General features: G+C 36.2%; 1 protein-coding gene across 16 annotated transcripts in view; it reads right to left on the bottom strand.

Moving 5' to 3' along the window:
• The window catches only part of RAPGEF6 (Rap guanine nucleotide exchange factor 6), a 238834-nt gene that overhangs the window by 52179 nt on the left and 169309 nt on the right, over positions 1-17346 (bottom strand). For all 16 annotated transcript variants that reach the window (XM_065555927.1, XM_024100179.3, XM_024100177.3 and 13 more), the window contains 9 exons: positions 15414-15594; positions 14425-14561; positions 13560-13718; positions 12331-12483; positions 11598-11762; positions 8539-8646; positions 7969-8172; positions 6901-7009; positions 4498-4741 (listed from right to left, as the gene is read on the bottom strand). In XM_065555927.1, the coding sequence (XP_065411999.1) occupies positions 4498-4741; positions 6901-7009; positions 7969-8172; positions 8539-8646; positions 11598-11762; positions 12331-12483; positions 13560-13718; positions 14425-14561; positions 15414-15594 (1460 nt within the window). The remainder of the gene's footprint in view (positions 1-4497; positions 4742-6900; positions 7010-7968; positions 8173-8538; positions 8647-11597; positions 11763-12330; positions 12484-13559; positions 13719-14424; positions 14562-15413; positions 15595-17346) is intronic.

The following is a 17346-nucleotide window of genomic DNA, read 5'->3' as shown; positions in this document are numbered from 1 at the left end:
TGGTTTGACACGATTTGTTTTTGACAAATCCATGCTGACTGTTACTTATCACCTTAATGTAAAACTTTAGGACTGAGTGGACTTTCTAGGCTCTACTTCTTGTTCAGCCAATCACTCAGACAAACAAGTTTGTTTACATTTTTAGGAGATAATGCTGCCCGCTTCTTGTTACAGTGTCACCTGAAAGCGAGACTAGGCGTTTGTATGGCACTGTTGTAGCCAGCATCACAAAATATTTATGTGCCAGATGCGCTAAAGATTCATATGTCCCGTCGTGCTTCAACCATCATTCAAGGGGACATGCGTCCATGCTGATGTTTTTGAGTGCAGTTATATAGCATACAAAATCTACATTTGTAAGTTGCACTTTCACAACAGATTGCACTACAGTACTTGTATGAGGTGAATTGAAAAATACTATTTCTTTTGTTTTATCATTTTTACAGTGCAAATATTTGTAATAAAATAGACACTGATTTCAATTACAACACAGAATACAATATATATGAAAATGTAGAAAAACATACAAAATATTTAATAAATTTAAATTGGCATTCTATTTTTAACAGTGTGATTAAAACTGTGATTAAGTTTTTTTGAGTTAATCGTGTGAGTTAAAAATATGGTTGCCTAACTAAGATTATGCTGTGATCTCCAAAGGACCTCCGCTCTCTCTGCAACATGAAGCAAACTGCCTTTGTCTTCCTCCCATACAGGGGCACTCTGAATCCAGCAGCTTTTCTAAGGGACCTGGATGCTACTGCTTTCACATTTCCTGTTCTCTGGTTCTTCCCCAGTCAGAAATGCTCCAGAGTATTACATGACGAAGTACACAAGAGCTGAATGAAGCAGCACCTGAGGTTTAGCAGAGAAACTGCTAGACCTGTTTAATCCTGCATTGGGCTCTCAATAGGTAAGTGGAAGATCCACAGGGAACCTGGGGCCTGTTACAGGATCATAAAAAGGGAAAGTTCTCATTTCCAAGAAGAGCAATTGCTGATATTTTTACCTGGTTTGCACACCCTGCTTCTCTTGATTCGTATTGCAGCAACACAAATCAACTGGGGAAAAAGGTAAAGGAGAGGCCCAAGCACAAGAAGAACTATGAAGGGTGACTAGCATTAGGCAAAGTGGTGCATCAAGCAAGAAAGAGGTGCAGCTCTGAGAAAATTGCAGCCCAAAGCACAAACTGTAAGCATTTGGCCACTCATCAAAAAACAAAAACAAGAAAAAAAAAATCTAGCCACCAGGTCATGCTTCTATATAGGAAGCAAGAACATAATTCACTTGTGGCAGAGAGTTAAAAGAAGTTTAAAAGTCTTACCCATTATTAAATGGAATTTTAGCAGCACCTCTGCCAAAACAATCAACTAAGTTGATGGTTTTGTGTATATTTATTTGCAAAATACTTTTTCTTAAGTACGATTTCGGGGAAGTCAGGGAGGAGTTCTGCATTAAGATATAGGAAGAAGAAATCCCTTTGGTTTATTTAGCAGAACACATTTGGTTACTTTAATTTCTCAAAGTTTCTATCCATACGAAACCAAAACTACCTCATCTCTCATTTTAATGCATCCACTGGAGCCTTTTTAATGTAATTATGGTATTTCCATACATCTCACTTCTATTTATAGTACTGTATAAAATACATAACTACAATTTTATGCAGCATTGCTCATACAAAAGCATCATTAATGACAGCACATATTATTCTAGTCAATTCATAAAGGTAAATTAAAATATGGCAGAGGCAACATCTATAGATGTAATAGGACAGAGGTGAGGAGGGAAAATGGCCAAGTTTCAGGGAGAATGATTGAGCAAAAGAAGAGTGGGATAATATATTATACAAAGAAGGTTAAGAGTCTCAGAACAAGGAAGAAAGATGGATCTTAAGATACGATTTGCATAGAGACAGATTAAATCAGGTTCTGCTCCAGATGGTGAGGTTACAGTGACTGTTGTGGGGGGGTGGGGGGGAGGAAGAGGAGAACCAAGGAAGCTTCAGAAACAGGCTAAGGATCAGAAAAAAATGGATTAGAGACTGGAAAGGGTTTTGCAAACAAAGACAAAGAATTTTGTGCTGATTTAGAAATGGAGAAGCCAGTGAAGATTTCTGAGAATGCAAGCAATCGTGCTGTGTTTCTGCTTTTGGGTAGACAGAGTGAATGAGATGAGTCACTTTTTGGACAAATTGAGGTCTGAAGGGTTGCAACTTTACGACACAAGGGAAAAGGAAGCACAAATTACAACAGTTTAGGTGAGAGGAAATGAACATAAGACTAAGCTTTTCTGCAGAGAAGTAGTGAGTGTAGGATCTGATGGAAATGTAAACAAATGATAGATTCGTGAAATGTGGGTGGCCAAAATCAACTCAAAGTGTGGGGTGAATTAGAGGATGAAGGTGAAGAGGGAGAAGCAGATACTATGATTTGGGAGGTGGTGTTCTTATCAATAACAGTTTTGATTTATTGAGCTGAAAGAATTTATGCCAAAGACTGGAACTGAAAAGGTTAAAGGGAGAAGATGTGAGAAAAGAAATGAAACACCAAAGGGAATATCAACTTGGGCATCAGTTTTACAAAGGTAAGTATAAAAACATACCACAAACTGTGAGCATTTTCAAGATACCTAATTTTTTAGTCCAAGTGGAGTACTCAAAATTCTGGTGCCAGTTTTTCTTTACTATATAGGGCCACCAGCTGAGAGGCATGGTAGACTTGCTTATAATCACATTATTGGATCACCAAAATGGGGTCAATGTAATTGTGCAGTAACCTGACAAAATTCTACAAATTCTTGAAGCATCCCACACGTTGCCCAGGGGCAGGAATGGGGTGATCCAATACTTTTCAGCATATGGTACTATAAATCCCATGAGATGACGTAAACTTAATGGTAAGACTTTTGAGTTTATAGCAGGAAAAGTACTGGAATTATATATACTATTCAACAGTACCAAAGAAACTGCACAGAAGTGAAAAAGCATCCATGCTTGTGAGGAAGCTGTATTGGTACACCCCACAACAACATATAATTAGGCAATTTCTTACCAAAACAATCCCCTGAGAAGGTGATGCAGTAACAGAAAGAAGACAATGTTGAAAACACAAGGAAAATACTGTAAACATTTCAACAATTCTATGATTCTACTGAGGAACATAAATAACAAGGTTTATACAGAAGAGAGAGAAAGAGAAGTGCAGAGAGAAAACCAGATGACAAAAACAAACAAACAAAAAAAAACAAAAAAAAATCAAGCAGATGCAAAGACCTAATACAAACAACACATGAAGATTCCACTTTGACAACTGATGTCTGAATATGAATTAACATTGGGGAAAAATGAACTATGACAGGGACGTTTCTTAGTCTTTAAAATGGCATCACACTTTGATCTCATGTTATATTAAAAGACTTCTGCCATTTTTATATCTATTCTATGTACTTAAGGACTAAAAGAAGAGCATACTGATTTGGGGGTGTCTGTGTGGAAATGGTCCAACTTGTTTATAATAAGGAGGAATAGGATGAAAGTGAGAACTAGAAAAATGTAGCTGACTATCAAGACAAGTGTCATAACAATAAGACCTATTAGTCTACTGAAATAGTTTCCCAAGGCAAATTGTTAATGTGCCAGTGCTTGAGTCAGTAACATAGGACACAAAGCACTAAAGAATAACAACAAAGGTGGAAAAGGAGTAAATGAGTTGACCAATTAGGTCTTTTCCATGTTTAACTTTTATGAAATAATGTTGTTCTACTTTTATTAACACCTAATTTATTAAAATGCAAATCCAAACTCAATATTTTGTCTTATCCAGAATAATTCTTAGAACTTAAAACAATTAGTCTTTGAATATGTTGTAAATATATTCACAGTATAACAGGGTGTTGGTAGCTGGAAGGCTAGTAGTCATTAATGTATGATTTGAGTTGAGTTTTCTGAACTGTAAATCACAGAACAAATATTAAAGAAATATTGCACATTCAACTGCAGGTACTGATCCACGTGCATAAGGAAAAAAACTCCTTATGTAAAACACTTTTCCAAATACAGTTACAAAAGGTGTTAATCCAAATGGGTTGTTATAGACAAAAGCACCTGAACAGATTTAACATATCCACTCATTTTAAACTGAAAGCTACTTAATTAATGCTTTCCAGTGCCCAGATTGCACAGGTAGTTCCTCATATTCATACTATAACAATTGGTGCTAAAGAGAATAATGACAATCAATCAGATATTTGAATTACATATTGTGGATAGGCATTCAAAATGATGTAAGAGCAAAGCAGGTTTGAAATTAGGCACATTAAAGGAAAGGGCATTTTCAAACCTATTTTGGTCTAATTCTACAGTTGCTAGTCACATTTGCTGTAGTTTTCTTATACTTATGTAAACAATAGTCACATAAACTTGAACATTCTAAGCCACTTAGAAAACAACAGCTTATTAGACAACGGTTACTCTTCTACCAGAACAGTCTAACCTACCTAAATAGTTTGGGAGGCAAGATGCTGAATCGTGTCTTGTCTAAAATTTTCCTGATTCTGTTTCTTCCGCCAGATACTGTGTTTGCTTTGATTTTCTTGTTTCCTTTCTCGCATGGAAACATCTGTTCCATATCTCCGGGCATATCTGGGATGGAGTAGCGATTACTTTTCTTTTCTGCAATTTTTGGAATATGGGGGACTCCATTTTTCTCCTGTCCTATCCTGCTAAGCAGCTCTTTAAACACTGTAAAAGAAGATAAACCTATTATAATTTCTTTTTACCTCCTGGAAAGCTGGTTCTTTTAATCCTTCTTCCCATCCTCACCTACCACCATAAAAGAAATACTGAATAGTATAGTTGTTAACATGCACTCTGACAATATGGTCAATTTAATATTCCTTTCCTCTTCCCACTGAAATCAAGTGGAGTTTCGCTACTGAATTCAATGGGAGAGAGAGTAGGCCCTAAATAACTAATGGAAAACAGACTGCAAAGAGAAAAATACTGCATTGGAGGGAATTTCCAACCACAAATTAAGAAATGAAGTAGAAGAAATGTCATCATTTTCACTTTTCTTATTAATAAACATTAAAACACATTTCATAAAACTTTGCTAACATCCACTACAGACAATTAGCTAGATAAAAGGGGAAACATTACATTTACATTAATCAACGTTTTTGTCTATATCTGTTAGGTAATGGGATGTAGATGGTTTTCTTAAGAACAACCACAAGACTGACTGGCACTTCTTTGATCTTCATTGATATTATCAAATATATTCCACATCCAATATTCTTTTACACTTATCAGATTTAACTGGTCAATTGGTAACAATGATATTTCCAGAAAACACCATTCCATGGGGGAAAAAGTTATACCTATTTTATTTGTGTTTCTGTTATATAACATAAAACCCTGCCCTTCAAAGCTGTACATGAATTCCTGCCAAGCAGTTTATTTTTTTAGATCTTTGAGGTTGCTGACATCAGAGAAATGTAGTGTTTTCAGTTGAACACATATGGCTGTGCTCACTGAAACAGAACTTACAGCTGCACAGTGCTGATTACTTGTGTTTTCCACCCAAACCAGGCAGGCAGCACATACTATGCACAAATACCAAATCAAATTGCATGCTTTTATTACATAGCAAAATTTAGGACTGTGCACCTTTGTAGAAGAAATTCAGGTGTGAGCGTGGGGATTCACTGATATACTCTCTGATAACTCACTAGCACCATATTAGGCATTTAGCACTCTATTCAAAAATTAGAATAGCAAATACAGTCTTTGCAAAGGGCTTTAGCTGATGGATTTGTTAAAATACGTCAAGCAGCGGACAGAGTAAGCACCTTGAATATCTAGCAACAATAAAAAGGGCTCATAATCCACGCATATACATTTATATGGACAGTGCTGTAATTCTGAACAGATAATCAGAGAGAGCTAGACCAGCCTGAGTTTTTTTTCCACTGACTTGGTTGCAGCTACGTTTCATGTTCATATGAATATGTTAACTTTCAGCAGAAGGTTGTACAAGTTGGTGTACTGCTGCATGTCACCTTGTATTAGCATACGTTATTTGATGAAAGGGGTTTTTTAAAATTATTTTTGTCCTCATTTTGTTTGTAACAATAAGCTATAGTTAAGTTCATGCCACTTTTTGACCTCTATAGTGATGTAAAGAAAAAAAATTAAAAACAGAAAATCAATAGTGAATAGGAGACAAGTAATTAGAAGCAGCAGATGAGCAGATGAGACCCAGGAGAGGAAAAGACCACCAGCAACCTCAGATATAACATGAGTCAAAGAAAAGAAACCATGTATGTTTAGGGAGCATCTTGTTCTTACTGCAGTGGTATTTGTGTTGTTGGATGCAGACCATGTATGCCCTGGGTTATGGAAAACTAACAGATATTTTGACCGAGATTTAAAAAAGTTATTTGTTTAGAAAAATGACAATTTAAAGCTAAAATCGATATTGCACATATACTTGATACATTCCCTATTTTCTCTTTCAGATGTAACAGATGTTATGGCGCTCACACCCATTATTAAAAGTTTATTTTTAAAAACCTGATTTTACATCTTTTGCTATTTCTTGTCAAAACAGGTGACAGAGGGGCCCAAAAAAGCTGCTTAAAGGATTTCCCAGGGAGCACAGAGCTGGTTATGCTGCCTCTACCCCTGCCTCCATCCCCATGCAGACCCTGGTATAGGGGGAGTACCCAGGCAAAAAAGGGACTTGGCCTCTGTGCTCTGGTGATCATCAACCCCTAGGAATGGCTCCTTGGGGTCATAGGCAAATGGGTGGAACTTAGAGCAGCCCTGAGGCCTTCAGGACAGGGAACTTTGTCTTCTTTCTCACATGTAAGGTATATTGGCTATGCAAGTCTACTCACCAAAAATGTTTGTTTTTACAGTAATGGAAAGATGAGTATTGTTCCTCAAGATTTCAACAGCTTTTACAAATGTAATGTTCTCAAAGTTCTGTCCATTTACTTCCATTATCTTTTAGGAGAAAGAGGACAAAAACTGAATTTTTAGATTAAATGTCACAAAACGTTTTTCATTCTCTAAATTTACTATTTAATATTATAAAAAAGATACAATAAATGCTTCAGAAGTTACAATACTGCTACATATCAGAGTGGTATTATGAAAACATGCATTACTAAATATCCTAATAAATTAGCTGCTACAATTTAAATATAAGTATGACCTATAAACATGTCAGACTTTGTTGCACCCAGAATGGGAACTGAAGTCTTTTAGTGGCCCAGCTGAAGAGGTAGGGCCCAGAAAGGCCCAGAGAAGCAGAGAGTCTTCAGGGAGGGAGCTCTGGTGGATGTGATCCCACACCAGGGCCAGGACTGCTTAAAGAGCAGGAATAATTTGAGGGAGCCCAGAAGGGGCTGAGAGACAGTTTGGCCAGGGTACTGTGATAAGCCCTGCTGGACTGATTGAAGAGTAAGCCCCAGGATGGGGCCACAGTTTGAAGGACCTTACAGAGGGTAATGAAATAGGCCCCCTATTGGACTTATATCCCGGAAGGAGTTTGCTTTGCTTTTATCACCCAAACAGACTGTGTCTGACTTGGTCGTAGGACTGAGTCAGCAAAGACCCACCACAAACAGAGTGTGTGCAGGCACACGCACTTGGCCAGGGGGCACTCGAGAGTGAGTGTACTTCATTACAACCCTTTTTAACAATTTTCCTAAAACAAACCATGATTAGGATATTTTGGGGTTTTTTTCATATATATTTTAACTGTAGAAGAGAACTGCAGATGCAAACCGTAAATCCTTAAAATACTACATAGTTTGGTAAACATAGTGAGCAAGTTAGTAATATTTTAAGTCTTATATTTCAGACAAATGTTATCTGGCATTTACTGTACTTGGTTAAACCAGGAGGGATTTTTATTAAAATTACATCTGAAACATCAATAATTTTATGCACTTTCTTACCTGATCACCACGCTTCAGTCCAGCTTCTGCTGCTTTGCTGCCTGTTTCTACAGTCTCTACAAAAATGCCAAAACCCTTGTCGCTTCCTCCAACTAGACAGAAAAAGAGTGGCGAGTCTCTGGAAGGTTTCTGCAAAGTAATTTGCCTCCACTTTGCTTTGGCGGCACAGGCAATATTCAACAATCTGAGGTGACCCTTCATTTTCTGTAAATCAAAAGACACACAAAGGAATGCAATGTTTCTTCATCTCGAATTGGAAGAACGACTGAAAAGAACAATGCCACAGAAAAAAGAATCTATGAACTTAAGGAACCAATTCTTACTTAAAAAACCCCCCCAAACCCTGTTCTTTCTTGAAATACCATCAAGGGATAGAAATTAGTAGTCTATACCATTTTACTGTTTGATTCTGTACAACCATATGTACAATTTAGACAAATAGGACTCTGTTAAAAGCTAAATGTAGATGGTCTTCTTCTAGCCCAAGGACTTTTAAAAAGATTCTTAAATCACAGATGGAAAAAAAAACACCTCACTGGAAAGCATGACACTGATAGTTTTTAGTCCTACCGTATCTTCCAACTTTTTTTCAAATTCTTCCAGAAACCGTGTCATAGCGGGATCTCCTTCAAAATCATTAAAATGATTGTTCACCCACAATAAGACCACTCTGGTGACCTTCAGAAACAAGATAAACATGAGGGTGTATTTTGGATGGGTTGCTTTTAGAGTTGATAGTAAGGAAAAAGAGATGATGTACAATGTAAACACATTTGTTTATGTGGATTTAATCTGATTGCCATTATTTTCTACATTGATGTTACACAGGTTTTTCATAGAAGTAAACCAAAAGCAGAGGTCACTCTTAGTGCTTTTAAACCATCCCTGAGTCATTTTCCTCCACTGCACAATTAAACTGATCAGAAAAGGAAAAATCAAATTGGATCTGAGGGTCTGGACTACTATCTACAGTCACACAAAGTCAACGCCAATTAATTTCCCTTCTAGTACTTTTAGTTTTGCTTAATTCAGAAACCTTCCACTTTTCAAATTGCCACTGTGAATGGTCAATTCTTTAAGCATAATTTCTAGGAAATGTATAGAAATGATAAAACATTACATCCCAAGAACCTTCATCTCCATTTTTTGACAATGCAGTTGACTGTGCTACAGAATTACTATACAACTCTCATAGTCAGCCTGTCAATTACTCAATCTCTATTAAACAAAAGTGCTCAACAATTACAGCAGTTTCTTTTGTCTAAAAATAAATTACTTCCTATTTTATTTGCTGAGACAGTTTTCTTTCTTTGCAAGTCCACAAAAAAGTTGCTGTATGCAAAAGTGCTTGTAATTTCACATTGGCAAAAATGTTATCCAACCCAGACCCTCGGCCCAAGTCATTTTTAGTATCTATATCTATATACTCAGCCCATTTTGAAGTCACTCTTTTCCTTATGCACAGAAAAGACAAATCTTGAAAGTGCTTGACGTGTGTGTGACATACCCAGGGCACAATCCAGATTAATGAGTAGCTGTGTCACCCCTGCCTTCTAGCCTGGGGTGTCCTTTACAATGCTTTGCTGCTGTAGCTTCCAGTCTGGATTGCTCACAAACAGCCTCCGGCATTGAAGTCACCTTCAGTTATGTCTGTGTGTATACTGCAGCCAGTACATAGGCTCTTACTAGCTTGAATTATACTACAGGGTGACCCCAACACACTCCCAGAGTCCCAGATTTTTCCCCTGAAATGTTTGCCCTGTACTGCCCAGCTCTCTCCTGGACAATACAAATTTACATAGGTCTGTTATTTCATTAATGGGAATATTATTCACATATTTTATCATCCCAAATGGAGTTTCCCAAACACTTAAATTTAAACACACTGGATTAAATAAAACAATAAAACAAATTTATTCACTACAAAGAGATAGATTTTAAATGAATACAAGTAACAAGGTATAAGAGTCAGAAATGGTTACAAGAAAAATAAAGAATAAACACAACTAATGCCTAACTTAAACTATCTTAAATTGAAAGCGAAGTTCTTCTCAACACCTGCACTCAACAGTCTTAGTGGCCAAACTTCTTAGGCCAGGATCCCTTCTTCTGTTTAATGGCTGCTTTCTTTGTTCCTTCTAGTGCAGTGAATCAATCGACAAAGAGCGAGAGCAAGAGAGGAAAGGTGCCCTGGGGTGTTCGTCCTCCCTTTTATAGTGTCAGTCCCCTCCCACTTGGAAAACATTTCCAGATGAGATTCAGGATGACAGGCACTCTGTGTGGAAGGAAACTTAATGCTGTTTCTGTGCTAAGATGTATATTTTTTCCCCCATCCCTTTTCCTGCCAAAAAAAAAAAAAAAAAAAAAAAAAAAGGCCACTTATCAAGTAATGGCCCATCAACCTTGTTTACACCTGGCTGACGTGTCAGCTTGCCCTTTGTCTTTGAGGGACTGGTTTGGCCACTCCGCAGACTTCCCTGGAAAACATACTTTTAGTCATGACCTCAACTTAGGGGTTTATAACTTCACATATAATAAAATACTGCTATGTGCATTTTGCCATGACATTATTGATCAGCAAATGTTGAGTTTTTAAATGGTATCTCACAAGCCATACTTTATACAAAGTTTATTACAATAGAGTATAGGATGTGGACACGGGAGTATATTCTGTCACAATATGGAATAGTCCTGTCAGACAGACTACTAAGATCATGTGGTAGTTATTTCAAATGTTCTCTGTGGACAATTTTCACATTTTTAATTAAAAAAAAAAGTAAGATTAATTGTCAAAATGCATGGCACAAAAAAGGGAGAAAGAACAACAACATGAAACAGTTGAAAAGCACAGAAAAGACTCTAATTTTAAATACCAGCTCTTTTGCTGGTCAACAGGTTTTGTTGCAGGTAAACTCGTATATATGAAAAAAGTCAGCTAAGAACATGATTGCCATCTTTTTCAAATAGGCTATGAACAAAAACCATCAGACCATATAAGTTTTATTTTGTGTACACGTGAATATTCATACAGAACTTCACTTACTTCCATATACAGAAGTATTGTAAATTTCATCAACTGCACCATCTACAACCCTTTTCTGTGGTGGAAGTAAAGTTCAGGTGCATGGTTTGTAGAAAGCTGCTTAAATCAAATGCTCTTGCTGCCTTGAAAATAATGGAAGATAGGTCCAATGCTGTCATGAAAGCAACAGTGATATGCCCAGGAAATCATGGACACTTAATTGCCCTGAATTACTGGAAAAATGGGTCTTCTGAGAGGGCCGATTGTACCCAGAATATGAGAGAGTACAGTTGAAAATATCTGCTCTATGTGAAATTTGTCAACAATAGGTCTTGACTTAGATTTCAGATACATTGCCATTTACATATTTAGATCAGCAATTACACATTTTAGAGGCTATGATCAGGCATATCTGAATTTAGAATCAAAACTTACATGTGTGCAACTATGTGGAAGAATACCTGTTTATGCTACTGAAATACATTGCTATAAAAATATGTATTTTTAGATTATCATGGAACAGCCAGACTTTATCAGCACCATAAAAAAGGGTTAAAGATTGATAATATTTTCACCACAAAAGCTGGTCTGTTCATTTGACACCAACCTTATCTCGGAGGCTGTCAACTTTAAACCAATCCAGGAGTTTATCCCCAACTTCCAATGGGCTTGATAGAAATGTCCTGTATGTTAAAAGGAAATCTTCTATATAAGTTGGGTCCACAATAGAATGTTCTTCTATTAAATGCATGATGAGTCGCTCAGGTGTTGCCTTAAAAATAGAAGTTCAAAGGGCTTTCAGGAAGTATCACACAGTATGGTCACCCCAGTGATGATATCCAGGCTTTGAACCATGCATAGTACACTTTTTTTTTCTCTTCAAATTATACCAAGTGACTGATAAACGCTTAGAAAGAAAAAGTATCTGTGTGTTTAAGTTCAGTTCACATATTTCAACCTTCCTAAACATTTTGTAGGACTATGCACGATCTTGTCATTTATAATAGCATTTGGTTTGCACAATAACATTCCATCAATTCTTTCGTTTGTTTTAAAATCCCTCTTCTAATCTAACACAACACAGATTAACGAATGTAAAGACACTAACTGGTGGTTTCTAACATAAAATCAGAAAATCTGTACTGAATAGATCCCATTTTATTAATAAGAAGCAGATTTTGTATTTATATAAAAATATAAATCCTTTCTAATCAACTCTCTATTGAGCTGTATTAGGAGAGACAAATGTGAATATATGTTCCAGTTCCCACTGTATTTTCTGACAAATTAACATTTTTAGAGATTGACAGGTAGAATATTAAGTAAATAAAGAAAATCACCTTAATAACTATATGTCCTTTCCTGGTTCCACTGCGATCTAGCTCTCTGTGCTCCTTTACCATAACAATTTCTCCTTCTTCCTCGACTTTATGAGTGTTTTTTTCCACATGGTTCAGAATCCGCCAGTAATCCTGCTGAGCTATACAAACAAACTGACCCAGAACAATATGGGGACAATTAATAAACCTGTAGTACATAAACACATCGCCACACACTAAACCTGGGCAAATGTAATGCAATAGTGATAGCATATCATTTGACATCAGTCCAGTCCTGTCCAGTTCCACTAGATATTAAATTGTAAACAGAGTCCAAGTTAAATTGATAATCCCTCATACAGCACTACGATGTTACTGTGCAAAGACCAATCTTAAAAGAGAACTTAGCTTGTAAAAAGTGGAAATGGATATTTTCTGTTTAACTGTTCTTATAGCATTTCAAACACACACAAATACCATGACCTTAAGTGGTAAATAGCTACTTCAGCACAACACAAAAGTTCCTGTTTCGCAGATGACAGCAATGTACAAGAAAATTGTTACAAAATAAGAAGGGAGAACCGACAACTAAGGGCTTGTCTATATGGTGTTTCAGTTTGCACTAGAAGGGTGTAAATTCTAGTCCATACTAGCTTGTTGTGCACTAACTAGCCTATGTGGACCCTGCTGGCCCACACCAAAAGTTCCCTAGTGTGTGTTAATGTAGCCCTGTAACTTGCACTAGGGAACTTTTAATTAGGGTTGCCAACATTGCATTTCAAAATTAAGGAACTGTTTTTTTAGCATCCACATCCTCCCCCTTCTCCTGATATCATCATCATCATCAATAATAATAATAATCAGTACTCACCTACATTCACCAGTGGTATTTCTTGTCGCTTTTTGCAGCAATCAGCAACTCCTGATCTTGGAAAACACCCCTTCTAATAAGGGACTGTTGGCAATCCTACTTTTTAATGCATGCCACCAGGGCCCACGTGGGCCATTTAGTGCACAACATGCTAGTGTGCACTGGAATTTACACCCGTCTATTGCAGACTAAAGCATTCTGTAAACAAGCCCTAATTTAACAGAGTGCCCACCCTTCCAAATGTCTCACCCCCACCATCAAGTGCCAACTTCCTTTATTCTATTTCCAGAATAAATATCATTATGTTAGATGAAACCATATTATCTTTTTTATTAACCACTTAAAAATGCAAGAAAATTATACACAGGTATAATCTTACCTGACAGTCATCTACTTTGGTCCTAACCACTCCATTCATGTACTGTTTATCCAAAGAAGGGGTAATCCCAAAACTATTTCCCATACAGAGACTTTCAGTTTTCCCATCTGGATGGCTGATTTCCACGGTGCCGTTTAAAATAACATACCAAGAATCAAGCTAGAATGAATTAAAAAAAAAAGTGTGGATCTCTCAGCAAGTTCTAATAAGTAAGATGAATGCTTATCTTCCAGAAGTATTTGCCCATGTGATACTAAATATGCTTTCATTACAATTTTGTAACATTTCATTCAATACAACATGTCAAGAACTGCTGTTTACTGTCCACTGACTTGTAAGCAGTAGGTGAAGGATGAGCCAAAATAAAAAAGTTTATTTCTAGCTTCGCAATCTACCAAGTACTAATAATTTCCAAATATTTGCATGTCCTGTTGCTACCCTTTTGACAACGAAGCCTATGGTGTGATACTATATTTTTTACATAGGCATTAAAACATGACCACTGGACGCTCAAATTTGCACAAGAGGAGACTTGAATTAAGCCAGTGGGTAACAATTGCACAAGATCAAAAACATTTTTTTAAAGATTACTTCAGAAAAGGAATATTATTTCCTGGGCAGAACATTTTATTTTTTTACTGATAGAAACAATCCATTCTTTTATGACATTATAAATACAATTTTTATAAAATAACCCCTAACTACTAGGTAGCAGTACAAAAATAAATTGCAATATACCAGATTACTGTTCAAGTACTATACATACAAATTGTTTAATGCTATTGTATGTTTAGATTTGAACATATTAAAATCCTGAGTTTCAGTATCATACAGTGCTTAAATTATGTTATGTGCTGTAACTTACTTCTTGTCCATCTTCAAGTATGATGGCTCCTGCTTGTTCTACCACTTCAAATATCATAACTGAACAAAGCTCTCTTCTTACAGACATGGTCATGTTTGCAAAGGCTGGGAGTTGATGCATAAATTCCAGTAATTGCTCTATTAGATAAAGGAAACATTGATATGAAGACTGCAAGGCCTGTGCCTCTAAGGTACCATACCCCCTGCAGGTATATTAAACCTCAGAGTTAAACGTACTGAAGGAATTACTCAGTGGTATTTCTATCACTATTAGTGCCTGTGGCTAAATGAGCACCGCATGCATTTTACAATCAACATTAATAAAAAGAACCTGGCTTTTCAATCTTGATTGTGCTCTGATTGACTATTACGGCATCAATCTAGCTAAGTGTAAAAGCACTTGAACTTCAAGCCTTTAGAAAAGTTATAAAGTATTTTTGCTGAATGATGATTGTAAGCTAGATAATATCAATAACATGAAATCATTTTTCAGTGTTCAGAGAAATAATCAGAGGAAAAGTATAAACTATTTCAATTTTTATTTTAGTGTTAAACTAATGCCAACTTTAGCTTGGTGCTTGCAGAAATCTCTTTTTGACTCAGATTCCTTGGAACTTAAATTCAGCCTCTTTATACTGCGATAATAATACCAACCCTGCCTAAAATTCCAAAACAAATTTGCCAGCTTCCGGTAGTTAAATTTATTCCCCCCGCCCCATACCCCGCATTAGCAAACTGTAATCACCAAAGTATTTAGCAACTCAGTGCTAATATTTTCAAACACCTAGTTTCTCATAATATATATAAGAGAATAATAGTCTAGTTTGTTTATAAATTCTTTGGGAATAACAAGAGTTGGAAAAAATCTCAGAAAAGCATCATCCATAGTTATGAGGCTATATATTTAGTAATAATTATGCACTTACACAAATTTCAAAGAAGTCTTTATTATTTGAGTTATATAATAGATCATATCAAGATCTTTCTCACCAATGTCATCATCCGTTTTGTCTGCAGGTTCTTTTTCAAGGCACTCTCGTACAACATCTCGCCCCAGTAATGGATCTGAAGTTCTGTCAATATCTTCATCTTCTTCTTCTTCATCTTCAGAGTCCACAGGTGCTTCTGGGAGACCTGTTAAATCTACATCTCCCATATCACTTTCTGTAGCCTGTAGAAAAGAAATGATCAGGCAGTACATTCAATTTCTACGCAGGTTTAACAGTTTATGGCCTAAGCTTATAGTTCCAGTTAGTTTATACCACAAAAATGAAAAAGTCTCCTTTGACTAATAATTATGAGCGACAAGTTATGATAACTCAACATGTTTTACCACTTGAATACTTAAGGAAAGATATTACAATGCAATTTACTATTACAGAAAGACTGGTATAAATATCTATCTCGTGCATGTACATGCATCTGTTTTTATATTTTACATAAAAAGCATACATAAGAGGACAGAGACGTATTATTTTCACAATTCGGGGATGACTATATGTGTTGTCACTCATAAATTGTAGTCATCCCTGACTTATGAAAACAAAAATAGTATGTTGCACCATACTCTTTGTACATATACTTATAAATGAGAGAAAACGGTTAAAGTGGAATAAAGAACCGTTGCAATTTTATATGTTGCTGGTTGAACTCAAATTATCTAAATGATCTATACCACAATTCATACAGTTTAGTTAGTTAGTTAGTATGTACACATTACGCCTCTGGCGTTTAGGGCAGTAACGAAGCTGTCTGTTTCTGGCAAGTCTTTCAATGGGGCACAGCATGCTCCACACTTGAACCTCTCAGATTTTGGAAGGCACTTCAGATTCTTAAACCTTGGGTTGAGTGCTGTAGCTATCTTTAGAAATCTCACATTGGTACCTTCTTTGTGTTTTGTCAAATCTGCAGTGAAAGTGTTCTTAAAATGAACATATGCTGGGGCATCATCCGAGAGTGCTATAATATGAAATATATGGCAGAATGCGAGTAAAACAGAGCAGGAGACATACAATTCTCCCTCAAGGAGTTCGGTCACAAATTTAAGTAATGGATTATTCTTTTAACGAGCGTCATCAGCATGGAAGCATGTCCTTTGGAATGGTGGCCAACGCATGAGGCGGCATATGAATGTTTAGCATATCTGACATGTAAATACCTTGCAATGCAGGCTACAAAAGTGCCATGCAAATGCCTGTTCTCACTTTCTGGTGACAAGAAGCGGGCAGCCTTATCTTCTGTAAACGTAAATAAACTTGTTTGTCTTAGCAGTTGGCTGAGCAAGAAGTAGGACTGAGTGTAGGCTCTGAAGTTTTACATTGTTTAGATTTTTTTTGTCAAAAACAATCTACATTCGTAAGTTGTACTTTCACAACAAACAGATTGCACTACAGTACTTGTATGAGGTGAACTGAAAAATACTATTTCTTTTGTTTATCATTTTTACAGTGCAAATATTTGTAACCAAAAATAATATAAACTATGATTTCAATTACAACACAGAATACAATATATATGAAAATGTAGAAAAACATACAAAATATTTAATAAATTTCAATCGGTATTCTGTTGTTTAACAGTGCGATTAATCAAAATTAATTTTTAAAATCACAATTACTTTTTTTAGTTAATTACGTGAGTTAACTGCGATTGACAGCCCTAATAAATATTAAGACTTTCATACGTCATTTTAAAAGAAAATTAAATTGTTCAAGTATTTATCCATCAAAACTAAGAAATAATGCTCGAATCATCCACTTAATCCTGTCTGGGTCAGGCAATCATAAAGGGTTAAATCCACTTCATATTACATCACTTTACTGGCTTATGTTGCTCACATTAACTCAGAGGTGGGCAAATTTTTTGGCCTGAGGGCCACATCTGGATAGGAAAATTGGATGGCGGGCCATAAATGCTCAAAAAT

This window comes from Chrysemys picta, chromosome 8 (assembly GCF_011386835.1).
Source record: "Chrysemys picta bellii isolate R12L10 chromosome 8, ASM1138683v2, whole genome shotgun sequence".
Taxonomy (NCBI): domain Eukaryota; kingdom Metazoa; phylum Chordata; order Testudines; family Emydidae; genus Chrysemys; species Chrysemys picta.
Note: the sequence above shows the minus strand (reverse complement) of the source record. Positions and strands in the feature narration are given on the sequence as shown.